Below are 15,832 nucleotides of genomic sequence, written 5' to 3' on the forward strand. Positions count from 1 at the left end.
GCCGGAACTCATCAGTCCCCATACAGCTGGACTGGAGCTATGGTACTCACAAGATAAAAAAAGGACCTGAAGGACAATCACAGGCTTTTCAATTTCCCCCTCTGAAACTCTCTGCTTTAGTTTACCAACTGTCTCCCTCTATCAATCTTTCTAGAGTAAAGATGAGCATCCTTCCCAAAGCATCTGCTCCCATCTCAAGCTCATGCAGGGGTTAGGACAACCCAGCTGTGTTATAGATAGCGAAGCCATTCATGACCTTGCGGTGGAAGCCACACCTACTGTCCTCCACCTCTTCGACAGCACATAATTATGTATATATACGTGTGTGTGTGTGTGTGTGTGTGTGTGTGTGCGTGTGCGTGTGTGTGTGTGTGTGTGAGTGTGAGTGTGTGTGTGCGTGTGTGTGAGGCAAAGGGAGGAACAGACATAAAGTGTGTATTCATGCCGTTAAGGTGGCAACCCATATAAAAACATTTGGACTTATTATTATTTTGTTCCTTGGGTCAGCAGCAACACAGTTGTTACCGTTAGTTAACGTTGCTTTCTGGCTGTTGCCCCAGGCATAAAGTGACTAAGCTTCTCTACAAGCAGCTAATCTTTCTAAAAAAGAACCCCCAACAGCATCTTGCAGAGGCCTGCAAAACACACAAAAAGAAAATATGTGCATCCTGTTTCTGAGACATTGTTTGTCTCGAAACTGCAGCATTAGCCTGAGGCTAATGGTCTCTTCCTTTCACGAAGACAGGATTCACAAGCAGTTCTGCTATACAGAATATAACTAACATTACATTTAGAGCTGAAACGATGTGTTGATCAATTGACAGAAAAAAAAATATTAGTGTGGTACTTGAGATTTAGAGTGAGTTGTGTACTATTAACTATTAACTATTAACTTAAATGATCATTCAATACAATAGTTGGCAGACTTATTAATAATCAAAATAGCAGTTGGTAGTTGGAGTCCCAACAACATTGTTTTCTGACTTTTATTGTTGTCCCAATGTAATGGATATTACACAATAACTGGTAATAAACTATCCATGTGTGCACAGAAAAAATGTGTTAAATGTAGCATTTGGACAAAAAAATATTACTATCAAAATAATAGTATGAACAAATGAGCTCATTTGTCATCTTAACTGGCCTCTACTCTATTTCACAATGTCAGGTTTCACATGAAAATCAGTTGAGTCACTTTATGGCAACAGGCAACACTGCCTGGACACGAACCAGGAAGAAGAGGTAAGCAGCTCCAACACAAAGAGAAAGAAAGGCAAAAACACAAACAACACAAAACACTCTTAGAATATGTTGATCGAAATGCACGAAAAGCAACACAAGCAATAGAGCGTAGAGCCTGTCGTCTCGGCCATGGCCTCACTCATACAAACCCACCACAACAATTCATTTGATAATAAAATAGGGATACTATTAGCACATGTAATTGTGTTCTATATTAGCAGTACAACCAAACCCAAGCTGATGTTCCATAACTGAAAAACCTTAAAAATCGTTAAATGTCTTTTGAATGAATTAGAGTCCATCAAAGATCATTATACACACACACTAGCAAGGCCGCACATTTTTCATTAGACTATTTAAGTCTATTAGTAGGATGTTTGCTATGAGAGTCATCTGCATGACTGTGAGCACACGATGACGCATTGTTATTCCCCTGCATGGCCATGCAAGCAGATTACAGTGCTGCAGGGAAATAGTTAGCCTCTGCTCTCAGCTGGCAGCCACAGGGAAACCTTGGAAAACAGTTCAACTGAATTCTGCACTGCAAAAACCACCTCAGGGCAAAATGACATATACTCACATAACAAGTTTTGAAATTGGGTGACCTATTCCTTTAAAAAATATGTGCACTATAAATCAGGATGCCAATGGCACAGCCCTCCAGACATAGGGTCAAGTGGTAACGCATTACAAAACATAGAAACACACAATCTTTTTTTCTAATACTTCCCTCATCTTCGCTTCTTTTTTTATCCTTCAGAACGAGACATCCACAGTTTGCTAATTGAGCTGGGCAATATTGTGATGGAAAAGTGTCCTTTCCTGGTTTTAAAGGCTGTGTTACAGGAAAGTTGTGTATTTTTCTGAACTTAACTGTTGTAGGTGGTCAAAAATATTGTGATACTCGTTTTCTTCCATATCACCCAGCCCGAGTTGCTACTGTTTGTATGCAAATGTTTGTGCCGCTATATGTCTGTGTGTGCTTGCATATGTGGCTGAATGCCAATATATAAACATCTGAGTGCACGCATGGGTATTTTTTTGGGGTGGACAGACTCGGTGTGTCGTGCTGACTCTGACTCTGCTTGCCATGGACTCGTTATCGGGTGACCTTGGTGATTGCTGAGTGTGTGGACAAGAATAATGAGACGTTTGCTAACAGAGACTCGGTGGGACGACTAAAAGGGCTCAGGTGGGGATTGACACTGCCAGAAGATATTGCATCTGACCGAGAAGGAAGGTAAAAGAGACAATGAAACGCAAAGAATGAGCACGGAGACAAAGAGTGAGGCAGAGCGTGTCATCAATCTTTTTCTATGCCAGAAAAACACTCCAGTTTGATCCCCAAAAAAGCATAACAACTAGATAAAGCTGTCTAAAAATAAGCACAGCTGATGCCGTATTAAGGAGAGTCTGAAAGTACTGCCTGTAGATGCATTTGAATTATAACTCTCAATTCTTCAAATAAAGCAATGACGGCACAGTTCAGATAGATGACATGTCAACAACCCTTTTCCTTCTGTCAACAAAACAATCCTCCTCACTTCCTCCAATGTCTAGACATAATGTCAAAGTAAATAATCACAGCCTAAGTTGTGGACTATAAACAAAAAACCTGTGGTTTGGATTAGGGCTGCCCCCTTTTAGTCATTTTAATGCTCTTCAATGCTGAACGACTTCTTTCCAAGAAACTTCTGAGCACATCTCTGGTAAACACACAACTCATATTGGTGCTTTGGTGCGATTCATTGTGGAACAACTTGATTATACTGCAATTATATCAACTAATCGATTAGTCTGCAAAATTGTATGAGTGTTAGTCGACTAAGTGGCCGTTCACATGTTGCATCTAAATACAAGTGGAAAACGCCAGCCATGCCGCTTTCATCCTTTTATCCAAGGTGCTGCCGCATCTGCCGATACCAAGCAACTAAAACCTGCAAGCTGAAATGGCAATAATGATGAAGATGCGTTAATTTAGCAGTAAGCCTTACCAGCTAAAGATGGATGGCTGGATTTCCAGCATTGTAAATCCCTCAGCTTTACTGCTCAATTTGTCTGTGTCAACTTGGCTGACCTTGGACTGCAAGGGTGAAGCAAAGGCAGATCATTATTTAATTTCAGGACGACCTGGCGCTTCACTAACTTCTCCGCCATATATTTATAGCAGACTGATATTTACAGAAAAAAATACATCATATCTTCTAGTTGCGATTGGTTGTTCCACATCACATGATAAGGCGATGGGTGCTGCAGTATTCCAAAAGCCCTGAAAAATAGGCGCTTGGGAACGCCTGTCAACGTATGTGCGCTGCGTCTACTTTGACAACAAAGGATTTGTTAAGTATCCTGTCCTGTGAGGTGTATTACAGTGGTCCCAAATCTGTTAGGCCTCTGACCAAATAAAGAAATGTTCACTTGTGACCTATCATCTCCAGTTGAATATGTCTATGGGTTATGACCAACTGGACCGAAAAAAAGATTTTGTTGCCCTATTTTTAGGGGCTGTAAAATGTGCAAGTAAAAAAGCAAAGACGTTTATGCATATTTAATGACCCCTCAAATGTATCATTTTGTGCTCAAAATTATTAGTAATAATGAGAGGAGCAACATAACAAATGCAGATGTGTCCACTGAATCGTTGATGAGTATGTAAATGGTGTGAATCATATGTTTCAAAGCCAGCGGATCTCAACCCAGCTGAACACAGTGACGTGTCCAATGTACTTTTCAAACAAAATGAAGGAATATCTTTTGGAATAATGGTTCATCCCACCAGATCCAGTCTGGTGGCTCATCGTGGCCCATCACCCAATTGTACATTCATCATCAATCTATATCACTGATGATCCCTCTAAAATCTTAGCAGTATACTTTGTTAGTTATACATGTGTTGTTTAGCTTGTTGTTGCTGTTTATTACGAGAGGTCTTCCAGCCATGATAATATTATCTTATAATAGGAGACAAAGAAAGCGCGTGAGAGATAGCGAGAAATGCTGTGGCAGCGTACTGTGACAGAAGTCCGGAAGTGGAGAGCAACACCAGGTGGTCGAGCGTCTGGAGGCAGGCAGTCAAAGAGCAGTGTTGCCTTGACAACTGTGATGCCTTGCTGATGATAATAACTGAGCACCTCGCCACCAGCTACCCACACACATAATGCAAGTGTTTTAGACTGTATGTGTGCACGGCATCTGCACATTTGCTATATTTAAAACATGTATTATTAATTTATTAGAAATAATAGCATGCCCTATGTTTTTTGGCTATACGGGCAGCAGTGCTCTGTATCAGCATCAGTACAGCCAGCATTCTGGCCAAAGTTGATTATTATTGTCTTCTTTCTCCTTTCTCTTGCAGTGTAGTTCATTACTCGCCAATGGCCGGCATCATATCGTAGAGAACAAGGAGAGTATCTGATCCAGCCGACAAGCCATCTGTTCGCCCAAGCCGCAGTGGGATCTGATCAATACAGCCACGGTGGATGGTGAATGTGGCTGCTGTGGCCTCCCACATTGACGGGAATAATGGATCAGCTTTTGGGTCACAGTGGACTCATTGTACCAGCAGCATGACCGCTGAGGTTCCAGCCCCACACCTCCTTGTTTCAACTCTTTTAATTAAGGAGCTGGGCGACAGAATTCCCTAACAGGCTTAGCTATTGGCAGCCTTGCAACCACAACTGATTGTTTAATTCAGGATTTAGCAAGTAAAGCGTTGTATGGACAACACATAGTGCTTTAATTTGTCAGGGTGTCAGGCCTTTGGGTGTTAATGCATCAGACCAACATTGACAAACAAAGTGTGGGCCTAAACGCAGGTATTTATGCAAAATGGGGTCCATTTCAGTTGAACGCTCTGATGATCTGATGTGGACCAATCCAGTGTCCTTTCCTCTTCCACTGCATCAGCTGGTGATTTCTGAGCACATAGCCACTGCAGCATCCTACCACCTCATCCTCCTCCACTCTCTCTCTCTCTCTCTTCTCCTCCCCCACCCTCCATCAACCCCCTCTTCTCCTCCTCCTCCTTTCCACCTGCTTTTAAATGCAAGGCGCTATCCTGCTAGGCCAGTCTATGCAGGCAGCATCTCTCCTCTCAGCCCCTCTAGAGTGAAGGAGGAGACTGTGGAACAGGATTGATGGTTATCAGTATGGGCACCCAGTGGGGGGGGATTGTATGGAAAGTAGACAAGGTCGGAGTGAGCCAGCAAAGCCCCTCTGCTCTTCCGTGTAGTACCAATAATCGATTGGGGGATGAGAGGCGACCTGAATCCGGACGGCGCACTAGTCTGACTGAGAGGAAAATGGTTTAGCCCAGCTGTAGGCTGTCCTGCTCCAAGCATCCAGTGAGTAAATACAACCTTGGCTACATGAAACCCTGATCTAGTCAACCTCCATACAGCACTGAACTGAAACCAGGTTATAAATGATGTCTACATCATTCAACTTATTCCTCAAAAAGCAATGAATAACGGTCAGAGCCCTCCGCTTTGGGCAGACATGTAATACGATGCAGTACACGCCATTGCCTGATGCATGGAGGAGGGAAAACAGCCTGGCAGCATCCAACACACGTCCTGTATCCTTCTAACGCTTTAGTCCTCCAGACCTACATCTGCTGTATATTTTTCCTCATCTGTTTTGTAACAGGAAACAAGCCAAAACCACAAACTGGATTAAATCCTCTCATGTGTAGGGTAGGCCCAGCATAGCAGACACAACCTCCAATGGAGGGGGAAAGATAGAAGGGGGTGGCAACGTACACCTGATCCTCAAATAAAATGATCGCTGTGGCACCGGCCGTTTCTTAGCTACCTATACACCAGTCATTTGCGCACAGGATGCAGGGCCCTGCCTTCAACAATAGGCCGATGCATAATTTTGAGCCATTCTCATACATATACACACACACACACCACACGCGCGCGCACACACACACACACACGCACACATATGTCGATGGATAGCATAATGCTAGTCGGCCTTTGTTCGTGTTGGATTGATTTTGTTACAGTGCTCAGCAGACGTGTCTTCGTTCTTTAGGAAAACAACATTATTTCGTTTGGGTCTCCGTGCTGTGCGCAACATTGTAGCGCTTCGCCGTTTGTTGGAACCTGCCAATGCATCACTTCAGGGTACATATCGGGGTCAGGAGCATCGCTTGCATACACTTTCCCCTATCCACTACAGTTCAACTGCAATTGTGTTGTCCTTGTTGCAGCGCACACTGGACGTTTAGTCAACAATGGCTGGTGATTAGACTACCCTTCATGCCTTAGTGGGGTCACATGCTTTATTTAGGTCCTTACAATAATATAGCTTCAGCCTAATTATCGTCCAACACACAGCCTCGTGTGTTGGAGGCTTGTTGTGTGCTCTTATTTTATCTGCAGAAAAGAAAACCCCCACATCCATCCTCCGAACAAACAAATGACATCATCTTTTGAAAGCCACAAGACCACGGGAGTGAAGCATCGTAAATAAAACATAGCGGGTTAGCACAGCGATCCTACTGTGCTCTATGGCTGCCTTTCTGTGTTTCTAACAGTTTGAAAATGTTTTCACTCACCAGGTTCAGCACCGTCTCCACGATGTCCCTGTTGCTAACCTCCCCGACCTGGATCAGACCCACCAACACGGCGAATTTCATCTGGATATTCCTGATCGGGACAGCGGGGTTGATCACCCCGGCCGGGAGGACCATGGAGCCGGCTGAAGACACCATCCTTTCCCCGGTGGCTCCGGAGCCAGCGCCGGCGGCGACCTGCTGCTGCGGCTGCTGGGACGGAGGAGCCCGGCGGCGGATGGGAGTCTCCGTCTGTGTCCGTGAGCGAAAGAAGTAGAACCCCGGTGGTGCTGAAACCGGCTTCATCGCTCGACATTTCCCCTTGGAAACAGGGAGGAGAGGAGCGGGTCGCCGCTGTCTCTCACACCTGGTCTACAAGCTCGAGCGTCTGCTGCTACAACAAAAACCATCCACTGCGCAGAAAAAAAAACAAGGGAGAGCGGTGTTGAAAAAACCCTCTGAATTCACCCTCATCCTCCTGGAAATGTGTCGGGATTCATAGAGCTGGAAAAGGGGGATGGAGTTTTGACAGAATGGTAGTCTCCGCTTCTTTCTCTCTCCTCTCTCTGTCTCTCTCTCTCTCTCTCTCTCTCTCTCTCATTGGCAGGTTGCAGTCAGTGCAGTCGTCGAGAAGAGAACGCCATGTTGACGCCCCCTGTCTGCGGCAGCGCGCGCTAGCCACACATGCGCACTCGGTAGCTTTCTGGTAGGGCACTGAAGCGGAATAACATGGAGCCGTCAGTGCATGGGTTCATGCAGATAACTGCCACCTGAACAACTGTGGGGGGGTTTGTCTTTCTTTTTTTCTTTATATATTTGTTTTATATATTGAATGGCTCTGGAGATGTACATGTGGAATAATGAAGAGGAGCTGAATAGAGTGATACCAATTTTAAAAAAGGCAGCAATAAATACAGTTAGGCATATTGTGGGTGCAGTAAAGGGGCAATTAATATTGAATTCAAGCAGTTTGGGGAGTCTGGCTTCCAGACAGAGGCTGTTTATATATTCAGATGCCATCCATCATGTCCCACTTATGTATGTCCCTAGTTTAAACCTTTGTTTACTTATTAAGCATCACAGGTTTGCACTCCTGACACTCAACCCAAGATCTATATGATTTTTTTTCACCTCTTTTCCCCTTCTAATGTCCTGGCCTTTTTTTCTACTTTGCTGCAACAATTTGCATTTATTGCTCACACTTTTTTACCTCACCACCTCGGTTTTCCATCCTTCTCATGTCTTCTGTTTTACATAGCAATTCCTATTTCTTTCTTCTTGGTTCTACAACGTCCTGCATGCCTAACTGGGTCTGGACCTTTTTCTTTCAATTTGTTTGATGTCATGCTCTTATTATTATTGACTCACAGGTCCAGCTGGTGTCTCTCATACACACATACTCACTCATACACCTACAGTATCCCCTGGTGGCTGCACAGAACGTGGCTACTACCTATGTGCGGACTTAAGCCTGTTTCACACTCCATGTGTCCTTTCAACAGGACACATCTGCCGGGGAGGATTCCCATTAGCAAAGACGCTGTAGAGGCTGATTCGTCTGTCTGAGTGTATTTTCATATAGGCAGTGATGCCAGTCTCTTTGATGTCTCGCTCCCAATTTTTCTTGAAATGCTGGCTGTTGACAGGGGGACAAGGTGAGGGTGACATCGGAGTGACATTTTCTGGCCGTGTGTGTGTGTGTGCGTGTGTGTGTGTGTGTGTGTTTGTGTGCAAGTGAAGTGTGTGTGTGATTGTCCCCTTCAATTCCTTTGTGCCAAAGACTGGGTTTAGTAAGAACATAAAAACGAGATGGTCTCGCCCTCTGCTAATCTGTAAGATTCTCTAATGATCTCATGTGCGCACCTGCATGTGCACCAAATGTGACACACACACACACACACAAATGCTTGCATCTGTTACACACTTCCATCACACTTAGAGAAGCAATTTCTCAAACTAACACATGCTATCTTGCTGTCAGATGTGCACACACTTGGGTTCACATGCAAGCACGCGTACACACACACACACACACAACCACAATGGCAGGCTGTCTCGCACACAAACACACTCCTCTTTGTTTTCAGACAAAGGCTTGCTTCTGCAGCTTTGTCATGATTCCACAAAAGCCTTATTTAGCATAAAGAGAGGTCTTAACAGGGATCTGGTTTGTGATTGGGTAAAAGCACGAGCATTGTTCTTCTCTCACTCTCTCTCTTCCACCATCTCTTTCCGCCCTCTCACCTCAATAAGAGTCCATCAGTTTCCTCTCTGTTCCGTTGCACCTTTGTAGAGAAGTGTGAAGGTAGTGCCAGTGTCCTGTGGGGGTGATGATCACAGTGCTGGAGCTTCCAAGATTCCAGCGGGGGGGCTCAGTGAGGTGGGCAGAAGAGGTGACATCAATCAGAAAGGGTTTGATCAGTGGGTAATGGAGAAACAGTTTGTAGCTAGGCAATTTTTCTTCCGCATATTGGTGCCGGTTATAGTTATATTTGGTTTGACGATGTATTCGCGGTTATCATTTAAATGATTGATAATTCTGTCAATGCCAGGACAAAATTGACACCACATTTGTTTGGAGTTAAAAGAGCCGGATCAAGGTCCAAAGGTTTTAATTTAGGATGTTATTGTGTCTATTCTGCTTCCAAGTCTCTATCTCTGCTATTAGAAATAATTGAAAAGCAGACTTGTTGATGTACAAAGTGTTGGCCTCAGACAGCAACACAGGTAATGACTTCCTGTTTTCAGAGACGGATGTGAGTCATCATGTGTGTGTGCATGCGTGTGTGTGTGTGGGTGTATGTGTATGGGTGTGTGTGTGAGTGAGTGAGACAGAGAAAGTGATAGGGATGAGAGATGGACAGAAACTGATTACAGATCTGGCACAACACAGTAACTTATCTTTACATGTAATTTCTCAATTTCATATTATTTCAGCGAACAGATTAAATTTGACTAAGTAGAAACATTTGTTCCTTTCTGCCTTTAATATTATCAGTTTCAGAATTATTTTCTCTGTATATCTTTGTTTTTACATGACAACCCTGTGGCTATTATATTGTTAAGATGGTTCAAATCAAGATGATAATTTATAAAAAAATATTTTCAGTCTTATGTTCTGCAATCTTTTGTATTGTTTTCCTTGCTTTGCAACACAAAAACATTAATCTTAAAAAGTTATTTAGTTTCAGCTTTTTTACCCATTCTCCTAATAGGTGCAGTTTCCTTTATTTGTATATTAAAGTAAATCAATTAATTGTGTAAGAAAATGTAATTCTTGAAACTATTGAAACATGATGTGCATTAAAAATAGTTGTACAAATATTATTTATTTGCTTACAATAAAACTTAGTGATCGACCAAAATACTTTAAATCCTCATCATAAGGGCATTAAACAAGATTTTCTCATTGCTCCTTTACTTAGATCCTCTGCAATCTTGCAACTAAATACTTAAAGCAAGCAGGTCATATTCCCTCTCACATTCACTCAGTTACTCTAATACTGCTGGAATTGCAGAGGACAATCCTCAAAGGACACCACAAAGTAGCGTATTAAAGTTTTAAAGATAAAGAGTGCTTATATATAAGTCTGAAAGAAAGAGCGCATGAGATAAAAAAAAAAAAGGTCACCCTGTTAAAATCGCATAAACTCAATAGTGGTCATTGTCATGTTTTAAGGATTACACTTCTCCATGGGTTTAGAAGATTACACCATCTTTGCTCTCATGAATTCCTTTCAAACCCCCTCTGGATGAACTCAGAAGCGTGTGGAGTCGAATGTTTAAACAAGCTTCTTTTATCTCATTCAAGGAAATAGTCATTTTGAAAAACAATTTTCTTCTGTGTAAGCTATATGTCACAGTTTCCCATTTTCATTATCCAAATGGTGAGAGGCATCAGTTTGTAGTAACACTCCCTTTGGTCTAGAGAGCTGTCACCAGGGATGAAGGAGACGATTCTTTGAAAGGGGTCACGACCCAAGATCAAGGACTTGGCGCTTTGACTTGGGCTGGAGCGCTGGGCTCCTGAACTGTGGTGGTGGCCTCGAATAACCCTGCTGAGATGAAACCGGCACTTTGGTCTGATGGAAAAGCCTAAGTACAGTAGTGTGAGATAGCTTCAAAGGCAGTGGGATAAAATCATACTTCAGAACTGACATTGTTGGACATTGGGTAAAAATGTGTTATCAAATAGCTACGTATAGGGGACATTAGTGAATTAAAGGGACTGAGTCATGCCCATATGCACGATTGGTACACATGGTGTCAGAACACTGTGGGTATATACACATCCAACCAGATTCCGGCAGACAGATACAGAGAGCAACTAGCTGGGGAACATAGTGGAGCATTTAGCCGCTAAAGAGACAGATATTTCCCTCAGGAGTTGGTGGAAACAGAGCTAAAAGAGAGTGAATATCGAACTCATGCACCAGCTGTCCAGAAGCAAAACTCCAAATGAATGACAAGTGCATAGCACATAGTGAATTTGTGTGTGTGTGTTTCAAGTGTACAAAATAAAATCAGGCATACTTTAATACTCTCAAAAACCTATATCTTATAATAGCCCATAGTTTCCACTGTCAGCCTACCAACAATGAGACTACCTGAACTCCTTGACACTCACAAGCTGCATGCAGTCTGTACCTTTCACAAAGCTAAGCATCCAATTTTCGGGAAAATAATTACAATCTTTGAAAAACCTGGAGGGTTATTTAGCAACAGTTGTCGCAAATCCTCAAAGACGGTACCATCTGGATGAAAACATATTTGATCCGCTGTATGATAAATTAATAAAGACGGTAAGACTGTACCTCTTTTTCCTAATCGGAACAAAGGCATACATTTTTTGTTTGTATTTTACAAATAAAGCAAGGGCATACATCAATTTGGCAATCTCAATTTTTAGAGCAATAGTCCCAAAAATATTTTTTGCTCCATTTGGAAAGAGGATTCTGAAAAAAAAGTGCTTGTAAGTGCTGTAAAAAGACCTTCTGGTAGTTATCTTTCAGAAAATCAGCTGCTTTAATCTAAATTTAATTAAAAAACACGAGAGGCACAAACTCTGTTCTTGATTAGCACTAACGAGTTTGCCAGTGAGGCACCTGGGTCAATAAGCCTGAGAAACATCCAGCAGACGTATCTAACAGCAAATTGATTTGTCTAAAACAGATGTAGCGCCATCTTCACCAACTGCAACACCAAATCAGACCAGGTATGTAAAGTGCCCTAGACCCCTACTTATGGCACATTAACAATACCAGTGTTGCTTTCGCAGCTGGTAATCAGGTTTGTTATGCAATGCAGAATTTGCATGAAAATGTCTGCTGCATGTCATACTGTAAACCAGGGGTCGGCAACTTTTTTTTATATTAAGTGCTATCAGCATTAAGATTAACATTAAGTGTCATTATGACACCACATAAAAATTAGAATGTCCAATTAATCTGTAATTGTATTCCATCCATTTAGGCAACGTGCCTCCTCCTCTTCAGTTGTGTTGTTCTTACTTGACTACGATGTTTTTACTTGATCATTCATTATTATTTGTACACACAGCACATCTCTGGTTAACACAAGATATAAAACGGTGCTTTCGTGTGATGCTTCGTAGAAACTCAGTTTTATAACTAATCCCTTCGTTGACATAATTGAGTAGTTGTCAACAAGGAATTTCTTTGTTCAAGGACAGTCCTAATGTAATTACATATGAGAGCACTATACAAGAAAGTTGCCATCCTGATGAAAACATCAACATCTGAGTTGAAATAATTAACCCTACCAACCTTCCACCAATCTAGTTCATCAACAAAAACATTAAAATGAGCAACACTTTATTGAATTTGCACTTAACCCTGAAATCTTGATTCAATGTCCATCTTTTCTTGCTCTGAAGGTTTCTATACTGATGTATACAGAAAAGGCAACGCTCACCTGCAAGGATTGAAAAGCTGATGCACTATGCTTCTGCTTTCCTACAGCAACATTATTGACCTCCACAACTGGACACATCTGTAATGAATGTACCATAGTCATGCTCAACCTGTTTGCCATAACAGTTACAAATGTAAGGAGGGACCTTAACCTTAATTAAGTTCATATGAACTACTGCAGTACTTTGTACTTAATAATATATATCTGCATGGATATGTGTTCCAAGAATGGCACATAATTAGATCAGGGTTATTTATCTGATGCAGTCTGTGCAGCAGTGTTGAACAGACTCAACTAATAACAAGATCCAGCTGTGGACCTTTATGTACTGAAATTAAGTGATTTTATTTAATTTTTTAATCCTTTGTTTTTAAACGTTTCACACATGCTTCACTGATATATGTCATTAATTATGCATACCTTTGGTTAGAGTATGCCCAAAGCATACACTTAAGGATACTGTACACACAACTGCCAACATGGTCTCATCAATAATTCATTCATTGGATAACTTATTCATTAATGACCTTATCATGGTTGTCTAGAAGAAGGCAGTGGATTCCCCCTGTCTGACTCTCTCCCTGCTCAGCTTTATAGTGTGAATGTGGGAGAGATAAAGAGCAACAACATAAAACAACATTCAGAAGTCCAGCACTACAAACTCTAAGTTCAACCTCAAATTCTTCGGATACTGTGAATCTGACGCTGGTCTCTTTAATGAGATAAGATTACCTTTTCTGAAAATTCAGCTATTTTGGTCTGTTAATTAAAGCGTTACTTAAGCAGGCTGGGTTAAGATTAGCCATCACGTCTGCAATTATTTTATCATATCTGTAATGGAGGAGAACACATATGACAAATAAAAGGAAAGGGATAAAAACTGATCAGCTTTGTGGTATCTAAAGCGTATCAAAAGTATAAAAGTAAATGAATAGGCTATAGGCCTGATTTCAGAAATCATATCCTAAAGCACTGTTAAATGTTCTTTATCAATTAGAAATACATTTCTAAAGATATTCTTAAGTATATTTGTTGCGCTTATTATTCTGGTGACTAAAGTATTTATTATCAGACTTTTAATTCAATTGAATGCAATTACTCAGAACAACAGACTGCAAACTGTATTGCTAGTGATGTGTTGATTCAGTTATACTTTTGGACGATAACATGTCGGCCTATGTACAAATAGACAGATTACAGACTGGACTTCTATACATACATTTTTTTTTTTTTTTAAATACTAACTTACCATATTAAAAGGGTTAGCATACATTATTGCATGCTGTGCATAAATTGAATCTTCATAGAGGTATCTTTCCAATCTGCCTATATAATATCTGCCTATATAATATCTTCCCTACCATGGCAACAAACTAGATTTCAAGTTTTAAATATTTTAGAACTATTATGTTCCATGATATACAATAAAACCCCTAAAAAGTGAGTTTAAAATGTCTGTTATGTTTACTTGAGTTAGTGAGAAGCAATTTGAATCTGTACTCTGTCATAAATCAGTCAAATCTGAACAGACAGACGTCATACAAATATTTTTAGATTCACTTTTTACTTACATTTCCATGGCGAATAAACGTCCATAAATCTGCTCAGAAATTAGGTTCTTTATAACACCAGAGCTTGCCAGATAATTGCCACATTTTAAAGTTTTCTTCAGTGTCAAAGTGCTCCAGTGATAGTTATCTGTAAATCCATGGCTGTATCGCCAAAAGGAACTGACAGTAGTTAATTCGGTATACTTTTAATGTGTCCATAATGTATACAAATAGGGGTTCAAGTCGTAATGCCTGACTCCATGGCAACATTATTCTGTACACATGACATCTATTGCTTCTGTCCATCCGGGGAGAGGGATCCTCCTCTGTTGCTCTCCTGAAGGTTTCTTCCCTTTTTTCCCTGTCAAAGGTTTTTTTCTATTTGGGAGTTTTTCCTGATCCAATGTGAGTTCCTGGGACAGGGATGTCATATGTGTACAGAATAAACTGAATTGAATTGAATTATACTCTGTGTTGCATCCCTCAAGCTCCCTAATCTTGGAAACTGTAGTTCAAAATGTAAAGGCACGATAACCACACAATCGGGGGTTGCAGGACAAAGAATAATAGAACTACAATTTGATTTGTACGATTTCAATGTTGCAATCAGTATCAGTATTTTTTTTCCCATCGACATGACTCTTTGTATTTCTGCAACACCGACACTTTCCTCTATTCATGAAGATGTTTGTTTTGTTAAGAGAGGGATGTAAAGACTTCTTGGACGGGTAGTTGATGGACGTGCACTTCCTGTTCTTTCCAGAAGAGGTCACCGTCAAATCCTTTTGCAGGGTCACCCTGTGTGGAGGACCATTGATGACCTTATTAATCCCTCTGCATTTTATCTGAACATAATAAGAAACAGCGCTGCAATAGCAGATTACACTTTCTTTTTGGACAGTCTTTGTCTGCTTAGAAAAATATACCCCATGAGGATTAAATGTATTCAGTTGGGAAAAAAACAATGCTTGAGTCACCTCGTTAGTAATCTTTCTTTTTTTTCATGGTGTAATTTGCAACATGATGTTCCTCATTTGTCAGACTCCATGGAGTAGTGGAGCTGAAGTACACCCACGGTGCAGAGGATCATTGACATTCAGGAGCTGTAACGGTGTGACCTAGATAAAATCACTGACATGTTAAATGGGGTAGGAGTTAAAGTAATGTTTCACACATTTCTGTGTTGTTACAGGGAGAGTAGTGTCTGTGTTAAAACACCTTCATCGCCCTCTGCGACAGTCTCCATCTGACACGGATGAGTAGGTACATGTGATTGAGTATTGATCTGAGCTGTGAGAGTTTACTTTCCTAAATCAATCCATTGAAAGGACACAGAGGGACAACATCGAATATCTTCATAGGGAGACCCCCTGATGACTCTTCATACACTCCAGTTATCCAAAAACATTCTACATGGAGGCACAGTTTCCAGATTCATTCATGACCTTCAGACTCCAGTGTGGCGAGAGCACCACTCCATGGACACGAGAGCACATGACAAGAAAAACATTGTATACATATATTGTATGTATTTTCACGC

The 15,832-nt window shown here is 41.3% G+C and overlaps 1 protein-coding gene across 1 annotated transcript in view; it reads right to left on the reverse strand.

Moving 5' to 3' along the window:
- Window positions 1-7,360, reverse strand: part of nbeaa (neurobeachin a) — an 84,218-nt gene extending 76,858 nt beyond the window's left edge. The window contains 3 exon segments of the mRNA XM_034550860.1: window positions 6,812-7,024; window positions 7,026-7,085; window positions 7,088-7,360. Of these exon segments, the coding sequence (XP_034406751.1) occupies window positions 6,812-7,024; window positions 7,026-7,085; window positions 7,088-7,114 (300 nt within the window). The 5' untranslated portion in view covers window positions 7,115-7,360.
- Window positions 7,361-15,832: the final 8,472 nt, after the last annotated feature.

Source organism: Cyclopterus lumpus, chromosome 14 (genome assembly GCF_009769545.1).
Source record: "Cyclopterus lumpus isolate fCycLum1 chromosome 14, fCycLum1.pri, whole genome shotgun sequence".
Lineage (NCBI taxonomy): Eukaryota > Metazoa > Chordata > Actinopteri > Perciformes > Cyclopteridae > Cyclopterus > Cyclopterus lumpus.